Source organism: Pristiophorus japonicus, chromosome 13 (assembly GCF_044704955.1).
Source record: "Pristiophorus japonicus isolate sPriJap1 chromosome 13, sPriJap1.hap1, whole genome shotgun sequence".
NCBI classification, from domain to species: domain Eukaryota; kingdom Metazoa; phylum Chordata; class Chondrichthyes; family Pristiophoridae; genus Pristiophorus; species Pristiophorus japonicus.
In genome coordinates, this window is record NC_091989.1 from 148,243,407 (window position 1) to 148,255,565 (window position 12,159).

Consider the following 12,159-nt stretch of genomic DNA (forward strand, 5'->3'; position numbering starts at 1 on the left):
CGGAGCTAAATTAAAAAGTAGGACCTCAAAAGTAGTAATCTCGGGATTGCTACCAGTGCCACGTGCTAGTCAGAGTAGGAATCGCAGGATAGCTCAGATGATTACGTGGCTTGAGCAGTGGTGCAGCAGGGAGGCATTCAAATTCCTGGGACATTGGAACCGGTTCTGGGGGAGGTGGGACCAGTACAAACCAGACGGTCTGCACCTGGGCAGGACCGGAACCAATGTCCTCGGGGGAGTGTTTGCTAGTGCTGTTGGGGAGGAGTTAAACTAATATGGCAGGGGGATGGGAACCAATGCAGGGAGACAGAGGGAAACAAAATGGAGACAAAAGCAAAAGACAGAAAGGAGATGAGTAAAAGTGGAGGGCAGAGAAACCCAAGGCAAAAAACAAAAAGGGCCAATGTACAGCAAAATTCTAAAGGGTCAAAGTATAATAAAAAAGCAAGTCTGAAAGCTCGGTGCCTCAATGCGAGGAGTATTCAGAACCCAGGAGAGGGCTCTGAGCTAGTTAGAGTGGGTGAGAGCGCAGATGAACAGGACCCCAAGAAAGAATGCAAAAGGCAGGAGGCAACAGAGCAGAGTAGCAAGGTGATAGGAAGGGACAATATGTATGAATATAAAGGGGCTGCAGGAGGGGTCAAAACTAAAAATCATGGTTTAAAAGCTAGTATTAAAACACTTTACCTAAACGCACGCAGCATTCGAGTTGACGGCACAAATCATTACAAATGGGTATGATTTGGTGGCCATTACAGAAACGTGGCTGCAGGGTGGCCAAGACTGGGAATTAAACATACAGGGGTATCTGACAATTCGGAAGGATAGACAAGAAGGGAAAGGAGGTGGGATAGCTCTATTAATAAAAGATAATATCAGGGCAGTTGTGAGAGATGATATTGGCTCCAATGAACAAAATGTTGAATCATTGTGGGTGGAGATTAGAGATAGTAAGGGGAAAAAGTCACTGGTGGGCGTAGTTTATAGGCCCCCAAATAATAACTTCACGGTGGGGCGGACAATAATCAAGGGAATAATAGAGGCATGTGAAAAAGGAATGGCAGTAATCATGGAGGATTTTAATCTACATATCGATTGGTCAACTCAAATCGCACGGGGTAGCCTGGAGGAGGAATTCATAGAATGCATACGGGATTGTTTCTTAGAACAGTATGTTACAGAACCTACAAGGGAGCAAGCTATCTTAGATCTGGTCCTGTGTAATGAGACAGGAATAATAAACAATCTCCTAGTAAAAGATCCTCTCGGAATGAGTGATCACAGTATGGTTGAATTTGTAATACAGATTGAGGGTGAGGAAATAGTGTCTCAAACGAGCATACTATGCTTAAACAAAGGGGACTACAGTGGGATGAGGGCAGAGTTAGCTAAAGTAGATTGGGAACACCGACTAAACGGTGGCACAATTGAGGAACAGTGGAGGACTTTTAAGGAGCTCTTTCATAGTGCTCAACAAAAATATATTCCAGTGAAAAAGAAGGGCGGTAAGAGAAGGGATAACCAGCCGTGGATAACCAAGGAAATAAAGGAGAGTGTCAAATTAAAAACCAATGCGTATAAGGTGGCCAAGGTTAGTGGGAAACTAGATGATTAGGAAAATTTTAAACGACAGCAAAGAAATACTAAGAAAGCAATAAAGAAAGGAAAGATAGATTATGAAAGTAAACTTGCGCAAAACATAAAAACAGATAGTAAAAGCTTTTACCGATATATAAAACGGAAGAGAGTGACTAAAGTAAATGTTGGTCCTTTAGAAGATGAGAAGGGGGATTTAGTAATGGGAAATATGGAAATGGCTGAGACCTTAAACAATTATTTTGCTTCAATCTTCACAGTGGAAGACACAAAAACCATGCCAAAAATTGCTGGTCACGGGAATATGGGAAGGGAGGACCTTGAGACAATCACCATCACGAGGGAGGTAGTGCTGGACAGGCTAATGGGACTCAAGTAGACAAGTCCCCTGGTCCTGATGAAATGCATCCCAGGGTATTAAAAGAAATGGCGGAAGTTATAGCAGATGCATTCGTTATAATTTACCAAAATTCTCTGGATTCTGGGGAGGTACCAGTGGATTGGAAAGCAGCTAATGTAACGCCTCTGTTAAAAAAGGGGGCAGACAAAAGGCAGGTAACTATAGGCCGGTTAGTTTAACATCTGTAGTGGGGAAAATGCTTGAAGCTATCATTAAGGAAGAAATAGCGGGACATCGAGATAGGAATAGTGCAATCAAGCAGACGCAACATGGATTCATGAAGGGGAAATCATGTGTATTTAATTTACTGGAATTCTTTGAGGATATAACGAGCATGGTGGATAGAGGTGTACCGATGGATGTGGTGTATTTAAATTTCCAAAAGGCATTCGATAAGGTGCCACACAAAAGGTTACTGCAGAAGATAAAGGTACGCGGAGTCAGAGGAAACGTACTGGCATGGATAGAGAATTGGCTGGCTAACAGAAAGCAGAGAGTCGGGATAAATGGGTCCTTTTCGGGTTGGAAATCGGTGGTTAGTGGTGTGCCACAGGGATCGGTGCTGGGACCACAACTGTTTACAATATACATAGATGACCTGGAAGAGGGGACAGAGTGTAGTGTAACAAAATTTGCAGATGACACAAAGATTAGTGGGAAAGCAGGTTGTGTAGAGGACACAGAAAGGCTGCAAAGAGATTTAGATAGGTTAAGCGAATGGGCTAAGGTTTGGCAGATGGAATACAATGTCGGAAAATGTGAGGTCATCCACCTTGGGAAAAAAAAAAACAGTAAAAGGGAATATTATTTGAATGGGGAGAAATTACAACATGCTGCGGTGCAGAGGGACCTGGGGGTCCTTGTGCATGAAACTCTTTTGAGTTTACCTGCAAAACATAAAACATTAAGACCATGCCACCCGACCTGGGTGACACAGCAGACATTTACAAGGCCCCTTTTTTTTTTAAATTATTTTTTTTGTTTTTTTTTCCTTGTGCATGAATCCCAAAAAGTTAGTTTGCAGGTGCAGCAGGTAATCAGGAAGGCGAATGGAATGTTGGCCTTCATTGCGAGAGGGATGGAGTACAAAAGCAGGGAGGTCCTGCTGCAACTGTACAGGGTATTGGTGAGGCCGCACCTGGAGTACTGCGTGCAGTTTTGGTCACCTTACTTAAGGAAGGATATACTAGCTTTGGAGGGGGTACAGAGACGATTCACGAGGCTAATTCCGGAGATGAGGGGGTAACCTTATGATGATAGATTAAGTAGACTGGGTCTTTACTCGTTGGAGTTCAGAAGGATGAGGGGTGATCTTATAGAAACATTTAAAATAATGAAAGGGATAGACAAGATAGAGGCAGAGAGGTTGTTTCCACTGGTCAGGGAGACTAGAACTAGGGGGCACAGCCTCAAAATACGGGGCAGCCAATTTAAAACCGAGTTGAGAAAGAATTTCTTCTCCCAGAGGGTTGTGAATCTGTGGAATTCCCTGCCCAAGGAAGCAGTTGATGCTAGCTCATTGAATGTATTCAAATCACAGATAGATAGATTTTTAACCAATAAGGTAATTAAGGGTTATGGGGAGCGGGCGGGTAAGTGGAGCTGAGTCCACGGCCAGATCAGCCATGATCTTTTTAAATGGCGGAGCAGGCTCGAGGGGCTAGATGGCCTACTCCTGTTCCTAATTCTTATGTTCTTATGTTCTATGAGCTGAGGCAGGATAAGAGTCAAGCGATGTTCCGGAGGTGGAAATAGGCAGTCTTAGTGATGGTATGGATAATGTGGTCGGAAGTTCATCGCGGGGGCAAATATGAAATTAAGGTCACAAACAGTCTGGTTCAGCCTCAGACAGTTGCCAGGGAGGGGGATGGAGTCGGTAACTAGGGAAGAGAATTTGTGGTGGGGACCGATGACATTGGCTTCGGTCTTCCTCATATTTAGTTGGAGGAAATTTCTGCTCATCCATTACTGGATGTCAGACAAGCAGTCTGACAATTGAGAGAGAGTGAAGGGGCCGAGGGAGGAGGTGGTGAGATAGAGCTGGGTATTGTCAGCGTACATGTGGAAACTGATGCTGATTTTTCGGATGATGTTACAACACTGGCCCGAAAGTTGTGGCCTCTCCGGGTGGGTACGATGTGTGCATGCACCCAAAGAGGCCTCGCAAATACCAGTTTTCGGCATGCTCCGAGAACTGGCTTTTATGATCTGTCAAGTTCGCACGTATACCCAGGAGAAGGACATTCGTGGGCGGAGATTTGGGCTATTTGCCCAACAAATGTCCTTCAAACTCTTGCACCTGGTAAATTCAAGCATATAGCCTACTTTTACCAGAGTAAGAGTTTTAAAACATAGAAAAATTAAATATTATTTATTTTTATATTAAAAACCCTGTCTATGAAGGTAAGTTTATTTTTAACATTATTAAAACATTTTTTTTTAATTAATACATTTTGCTCTAAAACATTTAATTTAATGCAATTTCTATTAATTAAAAAAAAGTAGCGTTTAAAAAAAAAAAATTTATGACGCCGTTTTATTTGCTTTTAGGGTGATTGGTTGATTGGTGGTGCAGGCACACGTGATCCTAGGATATGCATACGCTCATGAAAGACAAGGGCCCATTCACTGGTCTGCGCATCTAGGCCTCGGAGTACAAGTCTATGTTCCTCGGGGACCACCAGGTATTTTCGTTAAAAAAATTAGGTCGGTGGCATCCGCCTGCAAGAAGCCTCCGATTGCGCGCGCACGCACACACCATAAACTAGATGCCATACTTTGTTACAGATGTAAAACAAACAACAACAAAAACGAAAAAGGAGGCCAGTCACTGGCCTGGAGCCCAAAATTTATAAGCAGTTACAACTACCCTCTGATTGATTTCAGCAGTTTGTAAATAGCTACACCCTATTTACAGCAGTGGCCTTAAAGGCTCCAGACCAAATCTAACCAATAGCAATACCATGAGATATACCAGTTATATATTATTTTACAGAATATAAGGTTAAACAACTGTAAAGAATTAAGCATAAATAAAAACAGTAAGTGTTGAAAATACTCAGGTAGTCAGGCACCCTTTGTGGAGAGAGAAACAGAGTTAACGTTTCAGGTCGATGATGATCTTTCGTCAGAACCTGATGAAAGTTCATCAAGTGAAATATTAACCCTGTTTCTCTCTCCACATATGCTGCTTGACCTTCGGAGTATTTCCAGCACATTGTTTTTATTTCAAATTTCCAGCATCTGCAATATTTTGCTTTTGTTGTAGAGAAATTGGTCCATTTTTATAACTCAAAAGTCATTGTTTAATAGACAGTACAATCTCAATTTCATTATTCATGCACTTCCTGGTGATACATATTATACAAGTCAAAAAATTGAAACTATACAAAGAAAGGTGAAATATATCAGTGAAAGAGTTATAAATTTAATTTAATGAGACCGGATTAGACTCAAAAATATATTTACAGAGAATACTAGAAGCATAGAAAGGGAAGCTGAGTTTTAATTTATTTTACTAAAATCAAGATTTAGAAATATGTAAAGGACAGATATGATAGTGGTAATAGTGCAGCTCTTTGGAGCTCTAACACACTGCACCACAGAGCAACAGGACATGTGCTCATGCCTGCGATCCTTCACTCGTGTATTTCTGACCTCAGCCAAGCCACTATCGCTCACCTATGACTTCTCGAAGTGAGGCGTTGTAGGACTGTGTTGTAATCCTCGGAACTAAATTGCCTAATAAATCACTGTCTTCAAAAAAGGCATGCAAGAGAAAAAAAAATTCACTTCCAATTTCTCACAAACTGTATTTTTATCTCGAATTGCATCTCTTCCTAGCGGCACGTATGATGCAAGTCAGAAGTTTTTTTATCATAACAAATAAACCATTAGATCGCAACTTATTCTGAAGGAGTTTTTCCCATGCTTTACGGTTGACAAACAAGTTTCTCCGAGGCATTCAAATGTGCAATTATTGTTTGCACGATTCTAAACCTAATCAGTTACTTAGAATAAACTTACTGTAGTAGTCATTGAGCTTTGCATTTGAGTGGGAATGTTAATTAGTTTGTGATTTATGACAGTTTGTTTAAAATATATATTGTTAGCTCTGGAAAAAACTAATAGCACAAGGCAGATGCAGCATCCATTGCCATGATTTTAAAAAATCCTTTACAAACCACCAAAGAATACGCTGCATTCGAAGAAAATAAACAAAACCCCAAAATTTCTACTTGCATACACTTCTTTCAAATTCTTCCTTATGACAGCAAATCACTTAAATAGTATTAAATAATTTGGAATATTAGATACACACTCAATTGCCTTCGTTGTTTTTTGTCTTCAATCCCAAATCCCTCTACAGTACAGTCATAATACACAACATAAACGTGTTTTACATACTTTAAAGCCTTGAGGAAAAGGCATTCTGGAAGCTCATTTAGTTGATTATGTTGTACATCAAAAACCTCCAGAGGTGTGTGTTCCAGGTGACTGGGGAGACCCTGAAGATGGTTGTGTCCAACCAACAGCTTCTGTAAGCTCAAGCTGCACAGTAATCTGTGGTAAATAATAGACAAAAAATAATTTCAGATATTTATATACAAAATGCATACAACTATATTGGTCATGGTCTTACCATATCCAATTTTCTCCCATCCTATCCTGAAGACGTTGTGGTGATATGGTTACACAGGCACTGGCAGCATGCCAGTGCCCTGCCCAAGGGGACATTATTCATGTGTGTGCTCAAATGATGAACAGTGAATGCTGGCATGCTATTAACCCTGGGGAAGTATCATGAGTTTTATCCTGTCCTCACCTCATGTCTAGCAGAGAGGATCACTGGTGAATAAACAGGAGCAAGAACCTTGGCTGATTTTTCCTTCCTTAACCCAGGTGTATAGCGGCCAATTGTGACAACCCAATTGCTGCCCCAGCTGAGTTCAGCTAACGCAGCACACAGACTGGAAATTGAGCCACAGATGTTAAGGTCTGCATGGCTCAGTAACGCGCTAGGCAGTCTATTTATAAGCAAAGGCATTAGGGCATCCAAGCTAAAAATGACATTCTATAGCTTCAATGACGAATTATCATCAGCAAAATGCATAGCATTTGGTTCTGTACAATAGGTAGTATAAAAAAAAATAAAGTTTTAGCTGTAAAATGAAAATTATACAGATTCACTAACTTCTTTGTCAACAACTAGAGTTATACGTTAGTCACTTGGAGAATAGCAAAAAAAAAATCTCCAGGAACCAGCCACCACAATGTGTTCTCAAAATAAACAATTCACACATACATAATTCATACTTCATCTCCCCAAAATCCAAAACTTTCCCATAAACTTTCTCATTTTACCTTCCAATCGTTCCAGTATTTCCCAACCCTATGCAGAATTGAAAGCCTGAACTCTGGGTGTACCCTCTCCCACTGCAAGACAGCACCACACCCCTTGGTATTTCCAAGGCAAGGTCTAACTCTGAACTGAGGTGAAGAATGAATGCACTTGCACAGCAGTGCAAAAGCATGCATAAGCAAATGACTCCATCCCCCTCTTTGTCTTCTGGTGTCTGTTTCAGCTGTTCTGCAAGCTAAATTTAAAGGAATTTTGGAATATTCTTTCAGTCGAGGTTTTAAGAACATAAAAAATAGGAGCAGTAGGTGGTCATAAGGGCCCCTGCAGCCTGCTCTGTCAGTCAATATCAACACCAGCAGCAGGTCGGGGCTATAAAAGGAATAGCGTGGAGGCTCCAGGAGCAGCGTGGAAGCATACTACTTCAGGGAGCAGCGCGAGCTGGTGCAGGAGGGTGGCGGCAGCGAAACATAGAAATATAGAAAATAGGTGCAGGAGTAGGCCATTCGGCCCTTCTAGCCTGCACCGCCATTCAATGAGTTCATGGCTGAACATGCAACTTCAGTACCCCCTTCCTGCTTTCTCGCCATAACCCTTGATCCCCCGAGTAGTAAGGACTTCATCTAACTCCTTTTTGAATATATTTAGTGAATTGGCCTCAACAACTTTCTGTGGTAGAGAATTCCACAGGTTCACCACTCTCGGTGAAGAAGTCTCTCCTCATCTCGGTCCAAAATGACTTACCCCTCATCCTTAGACTGTGATCCCTGTTTCTGGACTTCCCCAACATTGGGAACATTCTTCCTGCATCTAACCTGTCTGAACCCATCAGAATTTTAAACGTTTCTATGAGGTCCCCTCTCATTCTTCTGAACTCCAGTGAATACAAGCCCAGTTGATCCAGTCTTTCTTGATAGGTCAGTCCCGCCATCCCGGGAATCAGTCTGGTGAACCTTCGCTGCACTCCCTCAATAGCAAGAATGTCCTTCCTCAGGTTAGGAGACCAAAACTGTACACAATACTCCAGGTGTGGCCTCACCAATGCCCTGTACTACTGTAGCAACACCTCCCTGCCCCTGTACTCAAATCCCTTCGCTATGAAGGCCAACATGCCATTTGCTTTCTTAACCGCTTGCTGCACCTGCATGCCAATCTTCAATGACTGATGTACCATGACACCCAGGTCTCTTTGCACCTCCCCTTTTCCTAATCTGTCACCATTCAGATAATAGTCTGTCTCTCTGTTTTTACCACCAAAGAGGATAACCTCACATTTATCCACATTATACTTCATCTGCCATGCATTTGCCCACTCATCTAACCTATCCAAGTCGCTCTGCAGCCTCATAGCATCCTCCTCGCAGCTCACTGCCACCCAACTTAGTGTCATCCGCAAATTTGGAGATACTACATTTAATCCCCTCGTCTAAATCATTAATGTACAGTGTAAACAGCTGGGGCCCCAGCACAGAACCTTGCGGTACCCCAATAGTCACTGCCTGCCATTCTGAAAAGTACCAATTTACTCCTACTCTTTGTTTCCTGTCTGACAACCAGTTCTCAATCCATATCAGCACACTACCCCCAATCCCATGTGCTTTAACTTTGCACATTAATCTCTTGTGTGGGACCTTGTCGAAAGCCTTCTGAAAGTCCAAATATACCACATCAACTGGTTCTCCTTTGTCCACTCTACTGGAAACACCCTCAAAAAATTTGAGAAGCTTTGTCAAGCATGATTTCCCTTTCACAAATCCATGCTGACTTGGACCTATCATGTCACCTCTTTCCAAATGCGCTGCTATGATATCCTTAATAATTGATTCCATCATTTTACCCACTACTGAGGTCAGGCTGACCGGTCTATAATTCCCTGTTTTCTCTCTCCCTCCTTTTTTAAAAAAAGTGGGGTTACATTGGCTACCCTCCACTCAATAGGAACTGATCCAGAGTCTATGGAATGTTGGAAAATGACTGTCAATGCATCCGCTATTTCCAAGGCCACCTCCTTAAGTACTCTGGGATGCAGTCCATCAGGCCTGGGGATTTATCGGCCTTCAATCCCATCAATTTCCCCAACACAATTTCCCGACTAATAAGGATTTCTCTCAGTTCCTCCTCCTTACTAGACCCTCTGACCCCTTTTATATCCGGAAGGTTGTTTGTGTCCTCCTTAGTGAATACCGAACCAAAGTACTTGTTCAATTGGTCTGCCATTTCTTTGTGAAGAGTGACGTCACCAAGGTCCAGGTCAGTGATTGGAGCATGGGCAGACACAGCAGGAACAGCGAGGTCGGGGCGAAGGAGCGGCGAGAGATTGTAGAGGGGCGTGATCGGGGCCCAGGAGAGGCGTGAGTTCAGGGCCAGGGGCAGCACGGCCCAGCCCACACTGCAATATGTCTGCGCACTAGGTCCGTGCAGCAGAGCAGGTTTCCAGTCGTCTTGGTTAATCCTTGCCAGTGGACCAAGACCTAACTCGGTCAAGCCCATGTGGTGGCTGGTGTGCAACAGCCACCACACGTTAAAAAAATCCACGAGACATCTTCCACCCTTCAGGATGTAGTTCGGGATCTGGAATATTCGGTCCTTCATTGAAACACCTGTGAACTCATCCTTTTTTGGTACGGAATCAAGTCATCCTCATTTCGAGGGATTGCCTATGATGTTGATGATTGCACTTCTACACCAACTCCACTTTCCCGCCCTATCCCATATTCCTCAATTTCCTCAGTGCCTAAAAATCAATCGACCTTAGTTTTAAACATACTCATCGACAGTGCATCCAAAACCTTCTGGGGTCGAGAAATCCAAAGGAGTCAGCCTTGGCTCAGTGGTAGCACTCTCAGCTCTGAATCAGATAGCCAGTGCTTCAAGCCCCACACCAGACTTGAGAAAATGATCTTGGCTAGCACTTTAGTGTAATACTGAGGGAGTGCTGCACTGTCTGTGATGCCATCTATCAGAGGAGACTTTAAACCGAGGTCCTGTCTGTCCCTTAGGGTGGATGTAAAAGATCCCATGGTAGTATTCAGTGAAGAGCAGCAGAGTTCTATGGGTGTCGTGGCCAATATTTATCGCCCAACCAACACCAAAAAACAGATGATCTGGTCATTTATTTCTTCGATATTTGTGGGACCTTGCTGTGTGCAAATTGGCTGCCATAATTCCTACGTTACAACAATGTCTACACTTCAAAAGTACTTCTTTGGCCGTAAAGCACTTTGGGGCATCCTGAGGATGTGGAAAGTGCTGTATAAATGCAAGTTCTCCTTCTTGTCTGATCAATCACTTGCTCCCACCTGCACTGAGAGAGACAGATAAATAGGGACATCAACAGAGATCTAAGGTAATAACAGAGAGAAAGAGAAAGGCGGCTATAATAGATGCAGGCAGAGTGTAACAGAGAAACATAGGAAATAACAACAGAGAAATCGTGAAAGGCTGAAAGAAAAAAAAAGGAGAATACCATTAACACAAGGGAACCACAAACAGCTCTCCCAGAGCTCCCAAAGCTCTTGACACAGCCTATTGTAGCAGGAACCTACAAGGCATCATCCACAATAATAATTTATTTTAGTGCCTTCTCATTTTGAAATTTCTCCAAGTGCTTCATTCAGTGGATTATTTTTGAAGTGCAGGGACTTGAAGTAATTCTACACCAAAAATCCCACGTACTAGTGAGACGAATAACTCAATTATCAGTAATTTAGTGGCATTGGTTGAGGAAGGCATTTTGATTAGGACACCGTGGAAGTCTTTGTTCTTAAGAATTCTGACAGATCTTTAATGGGAGACAGGACCTTGGACAGCACCTCAAACAATGCGAACTTCCCCATTCATCATCATCATAGGCTGTCCCTCGAAATCGAGGAAGACTTGCTTCCACTCTAAAAGTGAGTTCCCAGGTGACTGTACAGTCCAAAATGGGAATTACAGTTTCTGTCACAGATGGGACAGACAGTGGTTGAAAGAAAGGGTGGGAGGGACTGGTTTGCCGCATGCGCCTTCCGCTGTCTGTGCTTGGTTTCTGCATGCTCTCGGCGATGAGACTAGAGGTGCTCAGCATCCTCCCGAATGCCCTTCCTCCACTGAGGACGATCTTGGGCCAGGGATTCCCAGGTGCTGGTGGGGATGTTGCACTTTATCAAGGAGGCTTTGAGGGCATCCTTGGAATATTTCCTCTGTCCACCTGGGGCTTGCTTGCCGTGTCGGAGTTCAAAGTAGAACATTTGCTTTGGGAGTCTCGTGTCAGGCATGCAGACGATGTGGCCTGCCCAACGGAGCTGGTCGAGTGTTACTGCATTTGTCAGCCTAGATGAGCTCAATTCCTACAACTGTCTGAAATCAAGGCAACATTGTTATCAACGGTGGTAAGCTGACGCAAAGTGTTCTAAAAGCAGCAGAGAAACCAGTCAGACCTCAGCTTTGCTTGACCAGAGATTGCCCTCAAATACTCTCTCTCCATGCCTGCTTCAATAAATGACGCCCTTCAGATAACTACAGAATATTAATGAGGGGTAAAAAGCAGCATCAACTCAGTACAGGTAATACAAGGCCGATGCATTAAACTATCCACAAGCAATATCTTGTGAGATCTACTGTCCTTTCCTACCTCATGGGTAATTCTACAATCATGTTATAACTAACATCCAGCAGCTCAAGTTTCTTGGCATCACAGACCCAGTCAGGTACAGATTCCAGCCTGTTCCTATTGAGGCAAAATAAAATAATTTGATCATGATACAATAAACTGCTAATGTTTACTTGAAAAATCATATTTTGCAGAATAAGTAAAAATAGTAAT

The 12,159-nt window shown here is 42.9% G+C and overlaps 1 protein-coding gene across 1 annotated transcript in view; it reads right to left on the minus strand.

The window, feature by feature from the left end:
• phlpp2 (PH domain and leucine rich repeat protein phosphatase 2) overlaps positions 1 to 12,159 on the minus strand; it is a 214,526-nt gene that overhangs the window by 35,613 nt on the left and 166,754 nt on the right. Inside the window, exons 11-12 of the mRNA XM_070896972.1 lie at positions 11,968 to 12,063; positions 6,404 to 6,559 (exon numbers count right to left, since the gene is read on the minus strand). Of these exons, the coding sequence (XP_070753073.1) occupies positions 6,404 to 6,559; positions 11,968 to 12,063 (252 nt within the window). The remainder of the gene's footprint in view (positions 1 to 6,403; positions 6,560 to 11,967; positions 12,064 to 12,159) is intronic.